The sequence below is a fragment of the Nyctereutes procyonoides genome, unplaced genomic scaffold (assembly GCF_905146905.1).
Source record: "Nyctereutes procyonoides isolate TBG_1078 unplaced genomic scaffold, NYPRO_anot_genome, whole genome shotgun sequence".
NCBI lineage: Eukaryota > Metazoa > Chordata > Mammalia > Carnivora > Canidae > Nyctereutes > Nyctereutes procyonoides.
The window spans coordinates 46,188,390-46,211,357 of NW_026575020.1; the positions used below are offsets into that span (position 1 = coordinate 46,188,390).

Sequence of the window (22,968 nt, forward strand, 5' to 3'; positions counted from 1 at the left end):
AGTAAGGAAAGGATAACCCTTCTGCCTCTGAGTAGCTTTCTTCACATTCATTTCATGTATTCATATATTCATTATTTTATTCATTTCATACATATATACAAAAATTATATATTTGTACAATTTGTGAACAAAGACAATTCTGCCCTCATGGAGCTTCCATTCTGAAAAAGAAGAAAACTGAAGAAAATTCTGTTACACTTTAGTGCAGTGTGGTGGGGAACATCAAAAAGTTTCTGCCTATTAGTAGTGCTAAAGGGGAACTTCTAAAACTTTCTTACTTTTTTGTTTATAATACCATAGAAAGATAATTTTAGGCTGTATCTAGAATTAATGTAATTTTATTGTAGACCTGTTATGTGGTTAAAGAGAATCATTTAACCAAATTCATAAGTAGTGATATGCTTATTATAGTCTCAGTATAGTAAAATTATAAAAAGAGTAGCAGGAATGACTTCTTCCTTCTTTGGAATTAGAAGTGCTTAGCCACACATTTTTTAAAAGTTATGTAGAGAGTTTGATGTTTTTAAAAAGAATAGAAATCCCTCTAAAGGCAGAGCTCTCCTCAAAGGAATTATTAGACATGTTTTTAAATCCTAGAGCTAGGTGTGAGCAGCTTATTCCTAATAAGCATATTTCAGTGTCTATAGGTGGAAAGTCTTTTAAAATACTTGTCCTCTGAGGCCTTTAGCTTTGTAAGAGATTCCTTAGTCTGCATCAAGGTGATTCAAATCTGAGGTATCCTTCAGGAGTCTCTTTAGTAAGTAGATTGGTGTTTATATTGAAAATGGAAATAGGAAAGATGTTATCTACATTTGGGAGATGTGTCATGAATAAGTGAATTCCTTTGTCCTTTCTAGCTGGTTAAGGCTTTACTTATGTAATATGTATAAAAGGTTATTTTGCATTAAAATCAAACTTACAGGATTGACTCTTGAATTCTAGACTAACTTTGAATAATTGGACCTGCAGATTGACTATCCACCATTTGAAAAAAATTTTTACAATGAGCATGAAGAGATAACCAACCTCACCCCTCAGCAGCTAATAGATCTCCGTCATAAGCTTAATCTTCGGGTAAGTCAACCATTAAGCCAAATATTCTTATATTAATGTTAATCAGTCCTGGGTTAGTATTGCTTATCCAAACTAAAATAACCTTCTTTTCTAATGGCCCTTGGACTGCCTTTTATTGAATAATAACTATATCCTTTTGTGCTTCTATGTCTTGATTTTATTGTTTTAGTCTTCAGCTATTTCAGGATAGGATTGTTTTTTTCTTTAATGCAACACACACGAATGCTGTATGTTTTCAGTTGATTTTGTATCTTGTGTTGGAATAAGAAGTTACTGTGACCTTAAAATAAATCAAGTATTTCTGCAGCGAGTACAGTGTGCTAGGAATGAAGGATGAGAGTCCCCATCGCCAGGAAGAAGAGACAGAATTAATAGATGAAAACAATGTGTGTAGTCTTAGAATATTTTAAAATTAAGACCTACTTCTCAAATTATATGTAGCATAATTTTTTTTTAATTAGAAACAGTTAATACCTTCTTAAAATATGCACTGATTTCAGAATAATAGTTTTTAACTGTCTGCCAGAAAATTCTGGGTTTCCCATTGGCCACATTGTTTAAGTGTACTACTAGGTATTAGTTAAGTGAAACACAGAGATAATATGGTAATATCTACTCTAGTGGGAACAGCTTTCTGACCTATGTCTGCCTTGCCAATTTCTGTGTGATGTTTGAACTTGTTTTCTGAGAGAGGATATGTGCATGTGCATGCGTTGTCTATTTTCCAAGGATAATTTCCCCCTCCCCCCAAGAAAACCCCTTTTAAGTGAAATCTTGATTAGATATAATCAGTATTGGAAGCATTGCCGAGTTATTACTGTTGGAGTCAACATGGAGGTTATAAGCCCCATTCTTCACCTGGGTACAGTTTGAACAATGTTCAACAGTGGCTGGACCATCATTAAGTGAGACACTAACTCTTCAGGCAGAATTGAAAATGGAGACAGTAGATTGTAACCAGTGTATAGACACATCTTGTTTGGAGTTCCTTTGTACATCTCATTTTATTTCAAGAGTACATTGTATTTTTTTTCTATCATCTGGTTAATAGGCAAATGGCAAAACAAAGTATTCATGACTTTTTCCAATTCATTGAGCAATATTTGAATTTCTTAAAAGAAAATTAATTCTGGGGGCACCTGGATGACTCAGTGGTTGAGCATCTTCCTTTGGCTCAAGTCATGATCCCAGAGTCCTGGGATCAAGTCTAGCATCAGGCTCCCCATAGGGATGCTTCTTCCTCTGCCTGTATGTCTCTGCCTCTCTGTGTCTCTCATAAATAAATAAATAAAATCTTAAAAAAAAAATAGAAAATTCTAATTTAAGAGATTTCTAGACTTAATCATTTTAAGTCCTATGCCAGTTATCTCTGGAATATTTCTCATGGAAGTTTTTTTGGTAGCTTTTATTTTTTATTATTTTTTAAAGATTTTATTTATTTATTCAAGAGAGACATACAGAAAGAGAGAGAGGGGCAGAGATACAGGCAGAGGGAGAAGCAGGCTCCATGCAGGGAGCCCGACGTGGGACTCGATCCGAGGTCTCCAGGATCAGGCCCTGGGCTGAAGACGGTGCTAAACCGCTGAGCCCCCTGGGCTGCCCTTGGTAAAGCTTTAAATCCATTTTTGAGTTCTACGTGTTTTTTGTTTTTTATAATTTTTTTTCAAGATTTTATTTATTCATAAGAGACACAGAGAGGCAGAGACATACAGGCAGAGGGAGAAGCAGGCTCCCTACTGGGAACCCAATGTGGGACTCTATCCCAGGACCCTGGGATTATGACCTGAGTCAAAGGCAGACACTCAACCACTGAGCCACCCAGGTGCCCCAAGTTCTACCTTTTCAAATAGTGTATACTTTTTACCACAGACTTTTATTTTCCCTTCTGTATACTCAAGCTAAGTACAAGATACAGGTAAACACTGTTGAACTTCTACACTGCTTTTTTTTGTTTTTTTTTTTAAGATTTTATTTATTCATGAGAGACAGAGAGAGAGGCAGGCAGAGACATGGGCAGAGGGAGAAGCAGGTTCCATGCAGGGAGCCTGATGTGGGACTCGATCCGGGGACCATGGGATCATGCCCTGAGCCGAAGGCGGATGCCCAACCGTTGAGCCACCCAGGTGTCCCTACACTGCTCATTTTGAAGTGCGAGTCACTCCTGGGAGTTGTCTTTATTTCTAGGTCTCTGGTGCTGCACCTCCTAGACCAGGAAGTAGTTTTGCTCATTTTGGGTTTGATGAACAACTTATGCACCAGATTCGGAAATCTGAGTACACACAGCCCACTCCAATACAGTGCCAGGTAAGTAAAACATAAGGAAAGGATGATATTCAGTGACTGTACTTATTTTCACATAGGTATAGGGTGTCTAAATAGTTCCTCTGTGGCTTAATCTTCAACTTTTGCTTTAACTCAGGGGAAAAGAGACTATAGGTGAAATCCAAGAATATTTTTGAAACCTTTAAAAATTAAAATTAGACCCCATAAAAAGCAAGTGAATTACCATTTTAAGATGTTGCTAAAAGGGCTGGGAAGTATTCTTTTGTATCTGCTAAATATCTTGAAAATATGGCCTAAATTAAACAGTTCATTAGGCCTAAACTTAAAAAAGATTTGCGTGTGGACAAAAAAAGCACTATTAGTGACTAGGATTCCTTTGTCTGTAACCTGAAAATTCTCACTTATAATTGAAAGTAGTAACTTCTGTTTTCTGTTTATACATGGGATTTATTCATTCCTATACAGAATATGAGAATTTTCTGTATGTGGATGAGTAAGCTGGTCTATACCTTCTCGAGGAGAAAAGTTTTTGGTTTTTAGCAGCTTCCTTATAAATTGCAATTTTTCTTTTCTGTATCTCAAGCAAAATGGAGTCATTCATATTTTGTAAATGGCCCACATGAAAAGAATGATAGTATTTCCTATAAATCAAGATTTATTTTAAATCAAGTATGCATAACCCATTAGGATATTGTTGCTTCATTGGAAATGAATGTCATTAATTTCCCCAGGACTTCCTTCAGTACATCTTTAAAATTGAAAGTTTGGAGTGGATATACTTTATTTTTTTATTTTTTTCTCTAGGGTGTGCCTGTGGCATTAAGTGGTAGAGACATGATTGGTATTGCCAAAACAGGCAGTGGAAAAACTGCAGCCTTTATCTGGCCCATGTTGATTCATATAATGGACCAGAAGGAATTGGAACCAGGTGATGGACCAATTGCAGTGATTGTATGTCCTACCAGGGAACTTTGCCAGCAGGTATGTAGTTTGTGTAGAATGCCTCCTTTTGTGTGAACTAGCAAGTCACTAGCCAGTCAAGTGGGTAAAATTAACTGGGAAACTACATAAAATTTATTATTTTAATCATTTTTTAAGTATAAGCATTAAGTACATTCATGTTGTGCTACCAGGAAACTTATGGGAAAATATTATGTGATATGTTTTCTATGTAACCAAATACATACTTTTCCCTAAAAACCAGTTTTGTTTTGTGTGTGTGTGTTTTTTTTTTTAAGATTTTATTTATTTACTCATGAGAGACAGAGACATAGACGTTGGCAGAGGGAGATGCAGGCTCCCTGCAGGAAGCCCAATGTGGGACTTGATTCCAGGACTCCGGGATCACGCTCTGAGCCAAAGGCAGAAGCCACCCAGGCGTCCCAAAATCACTGTTTTAAGAGAAAAATTATACGGGAATAATTTGTATTTTAAGTTCTCAGTGTTTTCCTGGGTTAATTTATTTGGGTTGGAAAGAAAAGCAATGACAAGGTCAGGAAGAAAAGTTAAAAGAATAATGAAGACAAGGTTGTAGATTGCCTGTTGGATGTGACATTGGTACTCTATTCATTTATGAATAAGAATGTGGTTTTAAAGCATTTTCTAGCTTTTTATTTTCTCTGACATCACATTCTCTGGGTTTTTCAGAACTCCCTTTTGGGTATTGGTCAGTGTCCTGGTTTATTCATGTCATTTTGTCAACAACTTTGCAGATCCATGCAGAATGTAAGCGGTTTGGGAAAGCATATAATCTTCGATCAGTTGCTGTGTATGGAGGAGGGAGCATGTGGGAACAGGCCAAGGCCCTTCAAGAGGGAGCAGAAATTGTTGTGTGTACCCCAGTAAGTATGTCTTGGGTTCAAATGGCTTCTCAGCCATTCCTGGTATGGAAAAAGGGTAGTTATTGAATGGAATGCCCCCTAAAATGTGGTAAAGCAGGGTCCAGAATACTGTGATAAATCACAGCCTCTGGCTTTGGTTTAATTTTGATTGCTTGTTTAGAATAGCAGTTCATTAAGATTCTCTGACATGTATGTTACTAGTTACAAATTCCCCTCTTTCAATCTGTTTTTAATGCTCTTTTAGAAAATGGATCTGTGGTTACCATACAATTTGGAATATGGTCACAATTGCCCAGAAGAGTATAGCCTAAACATTAAGACCCATCAGTAAGGTTTTAAATTAGGTCATTTTAGAATGCCCTACAAAATAGTTCTGGCCATTTTCCCACAATAAAGTTTTCAAATTTTCTGTTCTTTTATGCTCTATAATGCATAAAGTCCAAGTCTGTCAGACCCAGTGTCTGTTTCAGTCTACAACTGGAGAATTAGCACTTTTACCAGGAGCACAAGTCTAGAAAGTTCCTTATAAATACCTTTAATTATATTTACTATTTATTTTCTGGATCTCACAGGGTCGACTAATTGATCATGTGAAGAAGAAAGCTACCAATCTTCAAAGAGTCTCTTACCTTGTGTTTGATGAAGCAGATCGCATGTTTGACATGGGATTTGGTATGCCTTTAATTAATATCAGTTTCTTCTGCCCCCATCCTCATGGTACCCGCTTTTGCTTTATCTTTCTAGACTTAGCTTTTTTTTTTTTTTTTTTTTTTTTTTCTGTATGAGAGATGCTAAAAATATTCCTGTATAGGATTAAACCGTAGAGATCTAGCTAAGCCATTAACTATTTTTAGGCGTTCTCTCAGGAAGTATGTTAGGCTTGACTGGGTTATAGACATTTGAAAGTGCCTTTGTATATATGGGGAATGTTTTCTCTGTGCTTTATTTTTATTCATCTGCCTTTGGTTGTGGAGGTCAAGGTCTGTGTTCATATTAGGTTGTGCAGGTCATATCATTCAAGGCCCTTTGCTTTCCTGTCCTCCCCAACTTACCCAGCTGTGTGAAAATTCTGAATAATTCATTTTTATTGATTGGAACGCCACTGGGCCCAGCCTAGTTGAGGGGAGGAAGAGGATTTCTGGGTTTTATACTGAAATAAAAACTCCCAGGCCTAGGAGTTTCAAATTTTCCTTAATAGTTATAACTTTCATGTGAAGATTTCTACTAAAACGACTTTTTCCCAGGCATCCCAAACCATAGTATGGAGTTACAATGTTAATTTTACTTTTCTTCTTCTTTCAGAGTACCAGGTGCGATCCATAGCAAGTCATGTCCGTCCTGACAGACAGAGTATGTATAAAGCAGTTTTATTAAGTCACATTTTTACTTAGAATAAAACACCTCTGTATTTTTTAAGTACTCAGAGTATGGCAGCAAAAATGACCCATGTGTGTGCTGGTGAGAACCAGTAGAGGAGGGCATAAAATGTTTGAGCTGGACAGAACCTTAGAGAATAATATATGACTCTCGTTTTTGTAGATGATAAACCAAGCCTGAGAATTAAGTGACTTGTCCCAAGTTACACAGTTTTATCAGTACAGGAGTTAAAGCACAGTGCAGATCTGCTGATTGGAAGGAAGTCAAGAGCCTTTTTGAACCATGCTGACAGTCCTTGTCTTAACTGAAAGTATATTAGAATAGGAAAAGGAAAATGCTTTTTTCCTTAGTGAATCAATTTTGAAACTAAAGTTCAGATGGGTTTATTTTATAAAACTGAATAATTCTGAACATCCGTAGGAAGTATAGTGGGTATTCAAAAATGAAGTCACACTGTTTCTTTAACAGGATTTACTTTACCTTTTAGCTCTTTTATTCAGTGCAACTTTTCGGAAAAAGATTGAAAAACTAGCCAGAGACATCTTGATCGACCCTATTCGTGTGGTGCAGGGAGACATTGGAGAGGTAACCATTAAGCAGGGCTCAATGGGACTCCACTAGATTATTTTTCATATTATGGAGATGTGGAATTGCTCACTAATGAGAGAAAAAACATGTTACTATTTTACATATTTAGAGATGAGGCAACATAATTCAGATTTGTTTTAAAAAACAGGCAGGAGGATAGTTGAATGAGACAATAGATTGTCAAAATATGGATTATTGTTGAAGCTGGGTGATGGGTACATAGGTGATTATGTTCATTTCATTTTTTTATTTAAAATTTTATGTAATAAAAATAAAAAACAAAACCCCCAATCTTTTAGGGGAAAAACAAGGCTCTCAGGATGGAACTCATATGTTAAATGGTTGCAGAAGGAGTGGGGTGACTTGAAAGACCTGGTGAAAATGAGTTCATGGTATTTTTCTTACCTTTGCATATGTCCAATGTGGAAAATTTGGCTGCCTTGAGAATTCCTGAAGTTGCTTGCCATGTTTGTTACTAAAGTTCTGTGCTGTTAGTATCTTGACATTGTCTACTCTCCATTTTTGAGTGCCTTCTGTGTGCATGTATGAGTTGTACTAGGAGCAGTGAATGGGAAGGACAGAAAAGGAGCTTAATTTATTAGGAGTAATCTGAATAGGCCTATAACAACAGATTGCAAAATATAGGGGCTTACAAATAGGTTTATGTACAAATTGGGGAAGATGGTGAGTGCAGTAATTTGAGAAGGGATGTAGGTTTCGAGCTGCACTTGACTTACTGAAGGAAAGCTCAAGGAGGAGGACTGTTGAAGGTCCTTCTTATGTTGATGGAAAGTGTGATGTCTGGTCCTTGTTCAGGTGCCTTTTGGCACAAACGTCACAGTCATCTGTTTCTTTTCAGGCAAATGAAGATGTAACACAGATTGTAGAAATTCTCCATTCTGGGCCTAGTAAATGGAACTGGCTCACTCGGCGACTGGTGGAATTTACCTCTTCAGGAAGTGTCCTCCTGTTTGTTACTAAAAAAGCCAATGCTGAGGAGCTAGCCAATAACCTTAAGCAGGAGGGTCATAATCTTGGGCTGCTTCATGGGGATATGGATCAGAGCGAAAGAAACAAGGTCATTTCAGATTTTAAGAAAAAGGACATCCCAGTCCTGGTGGCCACAGATGTTGCAGGTAGAGTACAACATTCCCTGGTGATCTTCTATTCCTGTTGCTGTAAGGGTGCTCTGTCTTGAGTACATGGGCAGGCTGATTGAAGGCCCTCTACTGCCTGTTTGGGCACACTAAATGGAGCAAGCAGTTTAGACCATACGTGATCACAACCTGGAGCTCTTGGTACCACATTCACTGTATGTTTCTCTTTGAAAAAATAATCCCTGCAGTTGAAAGATACTCAGGGAAAAATATTGTTGAGCCAGTTAACATCATAGGCTATGCCTTTATGATGTGTCTAAACATAGTACCTACCTGACATTGATTGTGCGTACTTCACTCAAAGTTGAAAAGCTTTTTGAAGTATGATTTTTGGTTTTGTTTTGATAGCTACCCTTAAAAACTGGTATTTTCTCTCAATAAGGGAGATAATTTCTCGACTTCAAAGCAGTTTGATGCTTTCATTATTTTACATATTCCTGGTGCAAGAGAGAGGCCATGGTAGATTATTAATGGCAGAAGCCATGTGTCCCCTATGCTAAACAGCCTAGCATCGTAGAATTGATGATAGTGGCATTTGCTTTAGGGTAACTTTAATGTTTGTTTGTTCTAAGATTTTATTTATTCATGAGAGAGAGGGAGGGAGAAGCAGGCTCCCCATAGGGAGCCCAGTGCGGGACTGGATCCCAGGACCCTGGGATCACAACCCAAGCTGAAGGCAGATGCACAGCCACTGAGCCACCAGGAGCCTAAATGCTTGTATCTTACTAGATCACCAAACCATGCACTTTGTCTATATAAGAGGAATGTGGGCTCTTGGCTAGTATTTTGGGTTAGTCTGGGTTTTTTTACTCCTACTAAAGAATAAAAAAAAAATTGGTGGTTTTTATTTCAGCCCGTGGTCTGGACATTCCTTCAATTAAGACTGTCATTAACTATGACGTGGCACGAGATATTGATACTCATACTCATAGGATTGGCCGCACGGGACGAGCGGGTGAGAAAGGTGTGGCCTATACCTTACTGACCCCCAAGGACAGCAATTTTGCTGGTGACCTTGTCCGGAACTTGGAAGGAGCCAATCAGCATGTTTCCAAGGAACTCCTAGATCTGGCAATGCAGGTGAGGGGCTGAGTACACTTGAGATTGCTCCAGGTTATAAAACTAAGTGAAAAGAATTCAGCAAGCCTGGGGGAATAACATAGACACAGGACTGGAAAGTTGCAGCCATGGGTGGGAGGGGCACTGCTTATGAGGTACAGATTAGTATTGTAGGACATTAAAATTCATCTGGTCTTTCATTCTACCCTCTTCTTTCAGCAACATCTATTTGAAAAGCTTATTCCTAAAATCTGTCCCTCTGAAATGTCTGCCTGCTTGCTCCATAGCAATCTCAAAGATGGCTACTTTTCCCCTTACTGTCCTTTCTCCATTCTTCTCATTTGGGGGCTAAAAACGTGATGTCTTAAGAAAACGATGTATTTAATAGACTATTTCTCATAGACATAGGTCCCAGATCTTTGACCACATTCATTACTAACCTAAAACTAAGCTAGACATTCTACTGAATTAAATCCTGGGTCATTGTAATAGATGTCATCTCCAGATTACAAATGGGTTCAATATACACCTTCTGATAGTAGAGACTTAGGTGTTTTTCAGACTTATAAGTCAGTGTACAGAACAGTTAACCTGTACTGCACTTACAGTATGGTACTGTTGCCTGTGCTCTGGGTTCCGAGAGTAAAGGACCTGAATTGCAGGAGGGAGTAGAATGAGGTATCCTTCCCTCTCCTGGATACAGTGAGCCAATTGTAAACTACATTTTTTAACAGAATTATCTTGTCTTTGGATTTTTTCCTACATCTCTTTTTGTGCTTTAGGCTTTCTGTGCCCTCAGACTGTGATCAGCTTCCCTGGTCAATGCTTTTCTGAAGCCAGCCCTACCTCTCAAGTACTTCGCTTAGATTGTAACATGTGAAAAAAATAAAAATAAAATAAAATAAAAAGATTGTAACGTGATTATCAGATAAAGGGCTACCTTTCCTGTTGATATTTGTATTCTGAAAAGAACTAAATAAATCTTACAGTATGCTGGCAGTGGTCAGATTCAAGGAACACTATAGGCCATAGGTAAATAAAGCTTTCAATTATGTGGCTAGCAGTCCTAAACGTCCGCTCCTAGAGCCAGTTCTGATGAACCTTGGTTCACATAGCCTTTCTTTCACTTCCAAGCCCTCTTATAAGCTCCATGTGTGTATGTCCAGTGGTATGTCTACATTGAGAAACAGAAAATCATTTCCTTTTCCTCAAGAAAGTTAGAAGTGGCCAGAGTAAGTGCTCTGTATCTGAGGCTTACCTACTCATTTCTCTTCCTGGAGGCCCTGAGAAACAGTAATAATGGAAACCTCAGATAAGGAGCTAGGCCTCCTGACAAATTTGGTAGACTAAACTCCCAAAAGAAGCTCATCTGTGGTTCCTGTGAACGGTTGCCATAAATATACTGGCTAAAGATGAAGCACTTTATTTCTTCCACTTTCTGATAATGTCCTCCTCCTCTGGCTGCCTCTTCCTCCTGTGATCTAACCTTGAATTATGTTGAATTGTGTGCAGAATGCCTGGTTTCGGAAATCCCGCTTTAAAGGAGGAAAAGGCAAAAAGCTGAACATTGGTGGAGGTGGCCTAGGCTATAGGGAGCGCCCTGGCCTAGGCTCGGAGAACACGGTGAGTGCAGACTGTTGTAGTGCCCTTCAGGCTGCTCCCGAGTCCTGGAGGATGCTATGATTGTCCTCCTCTACTTGACAAAGCCTTCATGAATTCAGAACCCTATCTAGAAGGGAATGTTTTAACTTCCTCTTGAAATACCTCTGTGTACTTGGTGACTAGACATACTCAGGAAATCAGTCTAGATTAGCAGCAGTTTACATATTGAGGTTCCTGGGCCATCGGTAAATGCAATTTCGTGTTCCACCCTAGACCTGGTTGAATCAGAAACTTAAGCCCCCCAGCACTGGCTAAGAGCCTGCTGCTAGGAAAACCTTGCCATAGGGTTACTCTGTGAACTCTGTTTTCTTACTAAACTCAGGAATGCTTTCTGCACTCTATGGGAAATTGCATCAGGGAGATGAGAGCTAAGCTTTTCTCACAAAACAGGTAACAAAAGCACCTCCTCACTGGCTTCCTTAACTGCCTATTTCCTGTCACTTTGATTCCTAAACCGAAGAAAGCTGCCAGTTTATGTATTTCTGGAGCAATATCGTTAGCTTGGTGTTTTTGATAAAGAATCACTCCCATGTCTCAGTAACAATGATGCACATGACACAGATGATAACTATAGCTAATGTTGAGCACTTAATGTGTGCCAGGGCCAGCCACTGCAAGCAGTCATGCCCGTTAACTTAATCTTCACAACCACCCAGTCAGCACAAGTGTACAAGTCATTAAACTGAGGCACCCCAGGTTGCACTCTGATAAATGTTGAAACTGAGACTTGAACTTTTTTTAAAAGAGTGGATTCAGAGCCTGAGCCCTGTATAGGCTATATGTATATGCTATATATTGCCTCATGGCCTCTTCATCCTGAGCATAAAACTACACAGAATTACATAAACACTATGTTTGGGTTTGAATAATATCGTATGATCAGCTTTGGGGATTTTTTGATTTGACTTTAGGGTTAATTCCTAAAAACAGTTACTGGGTTGAAAGGCATAAGCATTTTTAAATAATTATTACTGTACCTATTCCCACAAAATAAAGTGTTCTGTTCCCATTGTAGTATATGAGACCTATTCTGGCATTGTGCTCATTCTGTCCTCACAGGTGTGCTTTTTTTTTTTTTTTTTTTAAGGACCGAGGAAATAACAACAATGTGATGAGTAATTATGAGGCCTATAAGCCTTCCACAGGAGCCATGGGAGATCGGCTGACGGCAATGAAAGCAGCTTTCCAGGTCTGAAATTTTAGAAAGTTTTCACCAGCAACTCTCGGGACAGTGATGAGGGGCCTAGTATTTCAGAGATGGTAGCTGGAATTGAAGGCTTGAGGCTAGATTTAGGACCCTCTAAATCTAGCTTTTGGCTTTGAGTATCAACTTTGTGGTCACTTACCTAGAGCTGTAGGTGTAGAAGGTAGAAAATCTACTGATTACAGCCTTCCATCCTCCCAGAACCTGGGACTGTTATACTGCTGGACTGATGTTCCCTCCCTGCCTCAATAGCCAACAGTGTTGTCTACCCAAGGCTCTTGTAATCTGGTTGAGATTGCCATTTCTTAACTAAAACAAGTTTGATTCTAAAGCTCTTGTGAACTCTGAACCCATCTGTACTTATCCCTCCAGTTAGCTAGCTAACCAGCTTGAGCCTTAATTTGTATATTTTATCTGCCTTCAGACTGATGTTTCAGTTAGGTCCCTAGATTTATTATTAGTAGAGAAACATAGAAACCACAGGGTGATGGGGCCATCAAAGATGCTAAAGTCCTAGTGCCAGGATAGCGTAGAATGTCTCTATCTTTTCAGTGCCAAGCCTAACACATCCAGGTTTCTGGAACCTACTATCTTATTTCTTGTTGTTTCTGTTTTAGTCACAGTACAAGAGTCACTTTGTTGCAGCCAGCTTAAGCAACCAGAAGGCTGGAAGCTCTGCTGCTGGGGCAAGTGGATGGACGAGTGCAGGGAGCTTGAATTCTGTTCCAACTAATTCAGCCCAACAGGGCCATAGCAGTCCAGACAGCCCTATTGCCAGTGCCGCCAAAGGCATCCCAGGCTTTGGCAATACTGGGAGCCTCAGCAGTGCCCAGTGACCTACCCTTCTGCTGGAGCCCAGGGAGTCAACAATACAGCTTCAGGGAATAACAACCGCGAAGGCCCTGGGGGAGGCAATGGGAAGAGAGAGCGATATACTGAGAACCGGGGTGGCAGCCGTCATGGTCATGGAGAGAGTGGCAATCGGCATGGCGACAGTCCACGCCACGGAGATGGTGGTCGCCATGGAGATGGATACCGCTACCCAGAAAGTAGCAGCCGTCATGCTGATGGTCACCGTCATGGAGAGAATAGGCATGGAGGAGGTGGAAGCCGACATGGAGAGAGCCGAGGTGCAAACGATGGTCGGAATGGTGAAAGCAGGAAAGAGAGTTGTAATCGTGAGAGCAAGGTGGACCCCAAGGTGGACAGCAAGATGGACAAGATGGACAGCAAGACAGATAAGACAGCTGATGGTTTTGCTGTCCCTGAGCCACCCAAGCGCAAGAAAAGTCGATGGGACAGTTAGAGGGTATGTGCTAAAGTGTGAAATCAATTGTCTTTAATTTTATTTTTAGAAAGATTTTTGGTAACTAGGTGTCTCAGGGCTGGGTTGGGGCCCAAGGTGTAAGGACCCCCTGCCCTTAGTGGATAGCTGGAGCTGGAGACATTACCCCTTCATCTGGATCAATTTTCAGATGTCTTGTTGGGAAGCCACTTTGGTCCTTGGAAGCAGTTAAGAGCTGGGAACCTTCTTTTGGGCTCTGGGTGAGTTGTCATGAAGGTCAGTTTGAGGATACCTTGGGAGAAGGGGCCTTCTAGGGCACAAAACTCACTCTAGTTTATATTATATGTAGCGTATATTTTTTACTAAATTGTCACCTTACAAACATCTACAAGTAAAATTTCTTTTCTTAGCTGTGTGGCCAGGCAGTCCGCTTTTTAGGAGTTGGCTTTTTGCAAACCCAACCCACTGAAGTGTTTGTTAGCGATTTGGGGAAGCATTTTGGTGCTTCTAGACTTTGCAGGGAAGGGAAGTGTCTTAAGTGGGAGTCCATGCTCAGGTTCCCAGCCAGGTTTGTATCCAGTCCTGAGACAGGAAGCAGCAGCCTGCAGACCCAGAGAGCCTCTCCCCTGAAGAGGAAGATGATCCTGGAAACAAGACTGTTCCAGGTCTGAAGTGTTGCTAAATTTAAAAAACAAAAACTCGACAGCTTTTAAAGTGTCTTCTATTTCACTGTATTTTTTTTTAACTTGCCACAATGGTAGAAAATCTTTTGCTGAAATGATTTTGATGATTTTTGTTCTACCTTGTTTATAAAAGGAAAATATACATACTTCGAATTTTGTGACTTTGTGAAGGTTTCTTTAAGATGTGCATTCCTTTCTGCTTGCTCTAGTAAATGTTTTACTACTGGGACCTGTGAATTGTTTGTCATTTCTGCTTCACAGTGAGTACATACTAAATGTAAATATACAGTGCAGCACATAGTGAGAACACCCAAATGTCTCATTAGCCCTCAGTGGGAACTAAAATGTCAGAAAAGACATTACCCTGGTTTTATTCAGATAACAGAAGAGGCTGCAGGGAAGACTCCAAGAGGCCCACTTGCCCAGTAATAGAGTGAATGCCACTCTAACACTGACCTTCCCCTTAGGACTTACAAAAAGGTTGGACTGTTTTAGTACTGCACAATCCTAATGGAAGAGCTCGGGGGGTCCGTTACAGCACCAACAGATGTCCGAGGCCTTGCTTCAGGCGGGAGAACATCTTCCCTTACCACTCAGGACCTCTGGGAGCGTTCTAAGCGTTGCACCTGTCTTTCCAGCGGACTGATGCCAGCAAGTCTGTAGCTGGTAGTGGGAGGCCAGAATCTCACCTCCATGTCCTCAGAGGCCCTTGGTGGCTCTGCTCACTTCCGTCTGTGTTTTTTCTTCTGTTCTTTCCTTTGCTGTGCTCTTTGGTCCTTCTTCATCCTTGAGTCCACCACCTTGAAATGACCTCTGACCCCAGCTGGCCTGCGCACTTTGCGACCCACGCCTTTTTTGGCTACTACATAGGTGACCTGGCGTTTCTCCTTGCCGAGCCCAGCCTTCTTATAGAGACTGTAAATGGAAGGAACAGATTAGAGGCTTTGGCCACCCTCTTTAAGTCCACGTACCTCTGTGGGTGACCCCTCTACATTACCTCCGAAGCTGAGCCACCTTCTCACGTTCAGAGATGTCCACGGTATTCACCACAGCCTCTGCCTTCTTCTTGGTTTGCTCCAGCTTCTTCAGCATCTGCCAGGGGACCTCAGTCAAGCAGGCCTCTTCCCCACTCCCACCCCTGCACCCAGACATCAGGCAGCCCCACTCTTTACCCTCCGTTTCTTTCTGGCCTTTGCCTCCGCTACTTTCTTGATGGGACGTGCATTTATCTCCCTCCACCGTCGGCGGTAGTGTTCCACGTCCTTCTTGTCAATAGGCAGTTGCCGAATCCTGTGCTGCTTTTCCTCCTGCACAAACCACTCAGGAAGCTCCCCCTCCTCCTCGTTAAATGTATACCTAGCCAGAGAAGAAAACAACCCTTAAAGGACTCCCTTACCCACTCTCCTCCAGGGCCACTCGTCATGATTTCCCAGCTCCCATACCTGCTGAAGGAGTCGTCTATGAGATCTCTCTTAGCCTTTTTGGAAGAGGCAATGATAGCACCTAGGGCAAGGCCTTCAGGGTCTAGTATCTGATGTTTCACTAGAGAAAAAAGGGCAAGTCAAAGCTCCATTCCCAACACTGAAACTTCCCATCGCCTCCCCTTTTACAAAGGTGCAGGGCTCACCTGGGTCTTCAATAGGCACAATCTCAAACCCATCATCATCGGACTTAAGACCATGGCTTCGCTTCTTCCCGTGCTTTGGTTCCCAACTGCAGGTGGGACAGTTGACCATGTCACTGTTCTGCTATTCCCTAGACCCACTCCTGCCTCACCTCAACCCCACTTCTTACTGAAAACCTGAATTTCCCAAAAGGCGCCCCCCCAAGCTGTACTGTAGACCCCTTACATCAAAATAATCCATATTTTTTTACACTCGCTCTCTACAAAGTGGAAACCCGTGAAAGTGGAGAAATGGTCAGAATGGCAGCTTCTTCATTCCTTCTCCCATCAGCTGCAGCCACTCACCGCTCTCCATCACTGCTGCTGCTATCATCACTGTCTGAGCTGTCATCTCCTTCCCTGCCAGTCCTAGGGACAGTCTTGGCCTCTGCTGGAGCCTCTGCCCCCTTAGGGTCCTCATCCTGGCACTGGGAGGTTTTCTTCTCACTCTTCAAACTGGAAGATGGTGGTGGCAGCTGCTGTTGCCCCTTCCGACGGCTCTCATACAAAAGCTGGGCCTGACTGATCTCCAGGGCCTCATCAGCATCATCCTCAATCCCACTAAAGCCATCCTGTCAGAGGAGAAACATTCAGCTACCCTTCTCCCAGGGCATACTAAGTCCCTGTGTCTGTCTGGGCCCCCAACCTTCTCTTACCTTAGAGAACCACAGACTGGCTTGTTCTTCCTGCAGTACTGTCTTTTCCTCCAGTGGCACCAGCAGTGGATTCTCTTCCTCCTCCTCCTCTTTATCATCATCTTCACCAAATCGTACACTGCAAATCCAAGGAAATGGGTAGAAGCTTGAGGTACTTGTTCTCTGACTCCCTCTGGTGACCCCTGGGTACCCACACTGACAGTGTCAATACTCCCTCCTGCACAAACCGCCCCTCCCCCCCTTACCGCTTTTGATCCTTTAGATGCCGTGATCCTCCAACTCCTGCCAGCTCCTCTGGATCCAGGTCGCTATCCAAAGATGTGTCATCATCTTCAACATCGGATACATAGATGTCATCTCTTGGCAGATCCGACAAAAATGTGTCTGCAGCACTCATATCCCCTTGCGTTACCTCCTCTAACAACTAGAGTTTGACAAAGAAAGAGATCTAGGGTACTTATGAGGAACATGCTGCTTTTCTCCTCTGTTATCTTAGCAACACTTGAAAATACATTGGCAAATACAGGAAGTGAAGGGGCTAAGTGTTTTTTTTGTTTTTGTTTTTTTAATTTGTTCATGATAGAGAGGCAGAGACACAGGAGGAGGGAGAAGCAGGCTCCATGCCGGAAGCCTGACGCAGGACTTGATCCTGGGACTCCAGGATCGTGTCCTGGGCCAAAGGCAGGCGCTAAACCGCTGAGCCACCCAGGGATCCCCAGCTAAGTGTTTAAAACATCCCATTCTAGGGGCACTGGGGTGGGTGGCTCAGTTGGCTTGGTTTTGACTCAAGTCCTGATCCCAGGGGGTAAGATTGGGCTCCATGTTCAGAAGGGAGTCCGCTTGAAGATTTTCTCCCTCCGCCCAAGGGCGTAAGTGCTCTGGCTTTCTAAAATAATAGATCTTTTAAAAGATTTTTATTTGAGAGAGAAAGAAAATGAGGGGGTGGGGGGGAGACTGCCCTGCCAAACAGGAAGCCTGATGTGAGGCTAAATCCCAGAACTCTGGGATCATGACCTGAGCTGAAGGCAGACATTTAACAGTCAGATGCCCCAAAATAATAAATCTTTGGGGGAGGGGAAAAAAAGGCAACACATCTCATTCTTAGCCCAGGTCTAATCTATCTATCCCACTTGGCTGTCTCTTCAATGGTAGCAGAAATAGGTTTACAGAAAAGCACCCAAGGCCTATATACCATCACTTTTTAAATACTCTAATAGACACACTTTTCTTAAAAAAAAAAAAAAAAAAAAAATTAGGACAGCCTGGGTAGCTCAGCAGTTTAGCGCCGCCTTTGGTTCCAAGTCGGGCTCCCTTAATGGAGCCTGCCTCTGTGTGTGTCTCTCGTGAATAAATAAATAAGATCTTAAAAAAAAAAAAAATTCAACAAGCACATCACCAAAAAAAAAAAAAGTCACCTTCTGAGAATAATCTACAAATTTTGTTTCCACTGAATAAAGGAACCCAGGCAACACACATCTAACAATAATTATTTCACTTAAAAACTGTCAACCTTTATTAAGATTCTATTTATTTGGGGCACCTGGATAGCTCAGTGGCTGAGCATCTGCTTTTGGCTCAGGTTGTGGTCCTGCGGTCCTGGGATCAAATCCCACATCAGGCTCTCCAAAGGGAGCCTGCTTCTCCCTCTGCCTGTTTGTCTCATGAATAAATAAAATCTTTAAAAAAATTTATTTGAAAGAGAAAACACAAGCAGAGAAGGGAGCAGAGGGAGTAATAGACTCCCTGCTGAGCAGGGATCCAGATGTGGGGCTCAATCCCAGGACCCCGAGGATCATGACCTGAGCCAAAGGCACTTAACTGATTATGCCATCCAAGCACTCCCCCTAAGTTTTTTTTTTAAGATTATTTATTTATTTATTCATGAGAGACGGAGAGAGAGAGAGGCAGGCTCCATGTAGGGAGCCCGACGTCTCCAGGATCAGGGGCTGAAGATGGTGCTAAACAACTGAGCCACCCGGGCTGCCCTAATATTTATTTTTTTAATGGCAAAGCTAGCAATTAGTTCTTGAGAATTCACTACATTACCAGGGATTACACCTATACCCTCTTTTCTTTTTTCATTCCTACAAAAGCCCTAGTAGATAGGGTTTTTTGTTTTTGTTTTAAGATTTTATTTATTCATGAGAGAGGCAGAAACATAGGCAGAAGGAGAAGCAGGCTCCATGCAGGGAGCCCGATGTGGGACTTGATCCTGGGACTCCAGGATCACGCCCTGGGCCGAAGGCAGATGCTCAACCACTGAGCCACCCAGGGATCCCTAGTAGGTAGGTTCTATCTTTTTTTTTTTTTTACAGAGAAAAAAACTAAGTCAAGGGGCACGTGGGTGTCTCAAGTGTTTTGAGCATCTGCCTTTGGCGAAAGTCATGATCGGGGGTCCCGGGATCAAGTCCTGCATCAGGCTCCCTGTGAGGAGCCTGCTTCTCCCTATGTCCTACATCTCTGCCTGTGTGTCTTTGATGAATAAATAAAATCTAAAAAAAGAAAAAATTAAGGCAAAACATTAAGTGGTAGTCTTCTGTAGAACCACTGTGCTCTCTCTCCTATACTTCTAACAAAAAGGACCTGGTCTTCCATTCCCACAGAAGCCACAAAAATTCATTTTCCTTGTTAATGCTGCTTTAATCAAGAAAAGCAGCCTATGGCAGCCTGGTGCTACCTTGGTCTCTGTGACCTGAAGATCACTCTAAAGGAAACCCTGCATCACACATCCCGGCATCCCGGCCCCTCTGGCTACATCTACTAGAACATCAGCTTCTTGCAGAGTGCTCCTTGGTTCTACTATTCTAGGTTCTACAACAAAAACTCAAAGCACGCTAATCGTCCTGGCCTCTCAGGCACAAAGTCCACTCTCCTCTCAAGGAGTCACCTCTCCTCTTATGCGCGAACACAGCAACCGTGAGCCAGATCCATTCAGTGCGCTTCAGCGCCATCCAACGCAATGCCTGCCATGTCCAAATCTCCAAGCAGGTGGTCCTGTCTCCATCTGCCCTAATCCCCTCACCTGGTGACCCCGGATGGTACGCAGGGAGAACATGCCGGTCTCCCCCTCATCTGCTATAGACACCCCAGGAAGATCCATCTTCAGCTCCACACGTTCCCGCTGTTTCCTCTGCTCACGCAGCAGCTTCTTTTTCTTCCTGCGTGGACAATGTGAGGGATTCAACTGGACAATGTGAGGGATTCAACCGGGCCCAGCTCTAAAGATTCCCCATCCATGCCTTCCCCCTCTTCCCCGTATTCATACAGCAAGGGCCTCTGCGGTGAGGTTCCCCAAGCTCCTCCCCACTCCTCTCACCTCTTTAATTCTGCTACCTCCTGGGCCTTCATCTCTGCCAGGGTCCGATTTAATTGTTCCTCCTCCTCCTCCTCTTTAGAGGGCTGCCTCCCAGTACCGGCCTCAGACTCTTCACCCTCCTCCTCCTCTTCCTCTCCTGAACTGAGGCTGACAAAACAGAGCAAGCACCTTGGTTATTTCCTCACACAGTCCCTCAGCCCCCACCTATCCTAGTTCCATTCCTTCCTTACCTGATGTCCAGTGCCTTTGCTTGCTCTTTCAGCTTCTTGGCCACATATCGCCGGAGCTTTGTTCTCCAGTTCAGTAGGGACCTGTCCCAGAAATATAATGACTAATCTTACCATTTCCTTCTTTGTCCTTGTCCCCTTTTTAGGCCCCCACCTCAAATCTCTAGCACAGTAGCATGTGTGTCCCAAGATCCAACACTATATTAATTCCTCAAATTGTCCCCTCAAGAAAAAATAAAGCTGTGCATCTTCAAAGGCCTTTCCCTGCCCTCGGGGCTCCTAGCTCTGTGTCCATCCCAACTGCATACCTAAGCTCCTTGCGCCCTAGCACTTTGATATCCTGACAGCATGCCCGGATATCCTCAGTGGTAGCTGGATGCTGTGCCAACTCTTCATCATCCAGGGAGATCTGTTTGGGAGGAAGGAAACAAGTCAGGGAGATTTTTGTGGACATGTTTCTGGCGCTTCCCTATACCCCTCAGATCTGATGACTCACTTCGCTGGCTTTGGAGAGGAAATCAACAGGGTTGGCAGCTCGGAGGAAGTCAGTGACTGAAGCACGGTGATAGAGCGTGAGATCACCCTCAGCATAGCCTTCAGCCTTACAGAGAGAAAGAATGAAGGTTGAAAATTCCTTTCTAAAATGTCTATAGGACCCACCAGACCCAACCTCCCCCCGACTCCAGGACTGGAGAGTGGCCCCATTCCCCAAACCCACCTTTGGCTTTTTCTTAGTCACCAATTCAGTAACAGTCTTGGCCTGAACTTCAATCTCCTTGAAGGCAAATTTGGGATCAAAGAACTTACTGTCAATCTTGTCAGGAGCCAGGAATCCTAAAGCGATAGGATATGTAAGAAAGTATACTTTGGTAAAAGCTGCTAAGAAACAAAAAAATGATGCCCACCCTGGCAAACTACAAAGATCTCCGCAGATTCATGGCGAGAGGCTTGGGGCTTAGTGGCCTGGACACGGTGAAAGAGCTGCTGGAAGATCCACAGTAGGGGCTGATAGTCACGGGAACGAAAAACCTTTGTGATGAAGCAGCCACCACGGGCCAGAAAATCACAAGCCAAACGTAGAGCCATCAGTGTCAAATGGGCTGTGGGAGAGAAACAATTAGCTGAGGACCTCTGCAGCCTGAGAGAGCATGCCTACCTCCACCCTCACCTCCATGTCCCCCGACTCCCAGCACCTTGTGAGTAAGCATCATGGACCCAGCTAGCCCCAACATTGGGGGCCCCATCGTTGAGCACAACATCAACTTTCCAGGTCTTCAGTTCCTTTCTCAGGGCCTTCAGACAAAAAAAAAAAAAAATTATACCAACAGAAATACAAAAATGGCTATGAATGCAATTCCTCATTCAGCCATTTGTCCACCCAATCATTTACTGAATAGCCTGCACTTGGCCAAATCCTGTGCCAGGTACATAATGATTAAGCAACAACAACAAAATTACATCTATCTTCACAGAGCTTACAGTCTACTTGCAAGCCCGAAGAAAAGATTTCAACAACATCACTGCTCTTCTTCCAAACACCTCACCCCTGACTTACAAAAGCCTGGACTGAAGACTAAGCTGTATCATAAGCCTTGTCATATAGATCCTACAGGCACTGCTTACGGTGTGTTAAACAGAAAAGGCTTGCCTTTAGAGAACTTGGGATGGCGAGGCAGACAAACTTGGGTGTCTCCAAAGAAAGGACGCACAAAAAGAGCGATTCCTGTTACCTGCCTACAGCGTTCTGTTGTGATGTCCTCCTGGAGTGTCACCACATTGGGAAGAGGCTTGATTGGAACCAGATCCACTCCTGCAAGAAATCAGGTCAGAAAGTTACAAAGGGATGCCCTAAGCAAGGAGAAAGGAAATGCAGAACACAATTAGTATCTCATTCTCCCACCCCTTTACCACTTAGCGGGCCCACCCGTTACTCACCCACAATAAGGCTGGATACAGGCATAAACTTAGCAGCCACCTGCAGCCTAGAAAAGAGTAATGCGGATTACAATAACTCAAGACCGTTCCTCCCCCTCCCTTGGCAATAGGCTCTCTCACCGCGTGCCTTAAGAGGCGCTACCAAGTGCAGTGCCCCGACCTACGTCTAGGGAAAAGCATGAGACTGGTATTGCCGTATCCCTCCCGCCCCCAGTGCCACTCCAAGTCCTCCACGGCCGGGACCCACAACGCAGCCACAAAGAGCCGCAGGTGCCGGGTGTACCCACCATCCCCCGGGCGCAGCACACAGGTCCAGCAAGGCTCGTGCTTTCTGCAGGAACTGAAAACGGCGATTCAACTGGATCAGCTTGAAAGCAGAGCGGGAGCGGTAACCTGGGGGCACCGACAAAATGTTAAACTCGGCGGGGGGCTTTCCCAGGGAGATTTCTGCGACTTCACAACCCACCACCCTGTCTACAGAACGGGAACTCAGTATTCGGAAAGGTGGAAGAGAATCGAAAACGTCACTCCTTAGCTCGCAGACAGCGCGGACCCTGACTCACCGGTCTCCTTCGCCAAGTGATAGAACTTGTCCCGCCGGCTCTTCCCGACTTTGCCCTTCTTGCCCATAGTGGAAAGGGAGAACTGTCACTTAACCTGGGGACAGAAAAATTGAAACGCCGCTTTCCGTCCCCCACTTGTCTCTGCAAGCACGGGGAATCGCTGCCTTTTTCACCACTCTAAGAGAGGCACGTGGGGGGCAGCACACGTACTTCCGTTTCCGCTTGCGTCTCTTGCGTCTCCGGCTCCAAGTTTCCGCCATTTTGAGCGTGGCCGTAAAGTTTTCTTTATGTCCTTAAGTATTGCAAGTTGGAAGCTGGGACCAGGTGAGCGGATTACCTGATCCAAAACTGAGTTCCTAGAGAGCAACGTTTAGGAGTTCCGTGGCCTCTTCAAC

The 22,968-nt window shown here is 43.1% G+C and overlaps 2 protein-coding genes across 2 annotated transcripts in view; one reads left to right on the plus strand and one right to left on the minus strand.

Annotated features, from left to right (window-relative positions):
- DDX42 (DEAD-box helicase 42) overlaps positions 1-14,442 on the plus strand; it is a 37,042-nt gene extending 22,600 nt beyond the window's left edge. Inside the window, 13 exon segments of the mRNA XM_055316629.1 lie at positions 970-1,074; positions 3,259-3,378; positions 4,162-4,338; positions 5,070-5,198; positions 5,771-5,870; positions 6,501-6,548; positions 7,063-7,160; positions 8,023-8,299; positions 9,174-9,400; positions 10,892-11,002; positions 12,129-12,230; positions 12,863-13,067; positions 13,070-14,442. Of these exon segments, the coding sequence (XP_055172604.1) occupies positions 970-1,074; positions 3,259-3,378; positions 4,162-4,338; positions 5,070-5,198; positions 5,771-5,870; positions 6,501-6,548; positions 7,063-7,160; positions 8,023-8,299; positions 9,174-9,400; positions 10,892-11,002; positions 12,129-12,230; positions 12,863-13,067; positions 13,070-13,551 (2,181 nt within the window). The 3' untranslated portion in view covers positions 13,552-14,442.
- A 118-nt stretch (positions 14,443-14,560) lies between these two features.
- On the minus strand, positions 14,561-22,762 carry FTSJ3 (FtsJ RNA 2'-O-methyltransferase 3). Its single transcript, XM_055316635.1, has 20 exons — positions 22,574-22,762; positions 22,298-22,403; positions 22,011-22,057; positions 21,806-21,885; positions 21,269-21,368; positions 20,981-21,175; positions 20,794-20,909; positions 20,572-20,676; positions 20,384-20,484; positions 20,079-20,159; positions 19,849-19,995; positions 19,555-19,690; positions 16,778-16,956; positions 16,533-16,650; positions 16,183-16,448; positions 15,841-15,926; positions 15,656-15,755; positions 15,386-15,569; positions 15,211-15,305; positions 14,561-15,128 (listed from the first exon to the last, which is right to left on the minus strand). Exons 1-20 carry the CDS (start codon positions 22,638-22,640, stop codon positions 14,936-14,938), a joined length of 2,502 nt encoding a protein of 833 aa, XP_055172610.1. The 5' UTR covers positions 22,641-22,762; the 3' UTR covers positions 14,561-14,935.
- Between the last annotated feature and the right edge of the window lie 206 nt (positions 22,763-22,968).

Coding starts and splice junctions, on each gene's coding strand:
- FTSJ3 (XM_055316635.1), bottom strand. CDS start 22,640: ATGGGCAAGAAGGGCAAAGTCGGGAAGAGCCGGCGGGACAAGTTCTAT. Junction 20,677..20,793: donor TGACTAAGAAAAAGCCAAAG/GTGGGTTTGGGG, acceptor TCTCTCTGTAAG/GCTGAAGGCTATGCTGAGGG. Junction 16,957..19,554: donor GTACCATCCGGGGTCACCAG/GTGAGGGGATTA, acceptor GTCAAACTCTAG/TTGTTAGAGGAGGTAACGCA.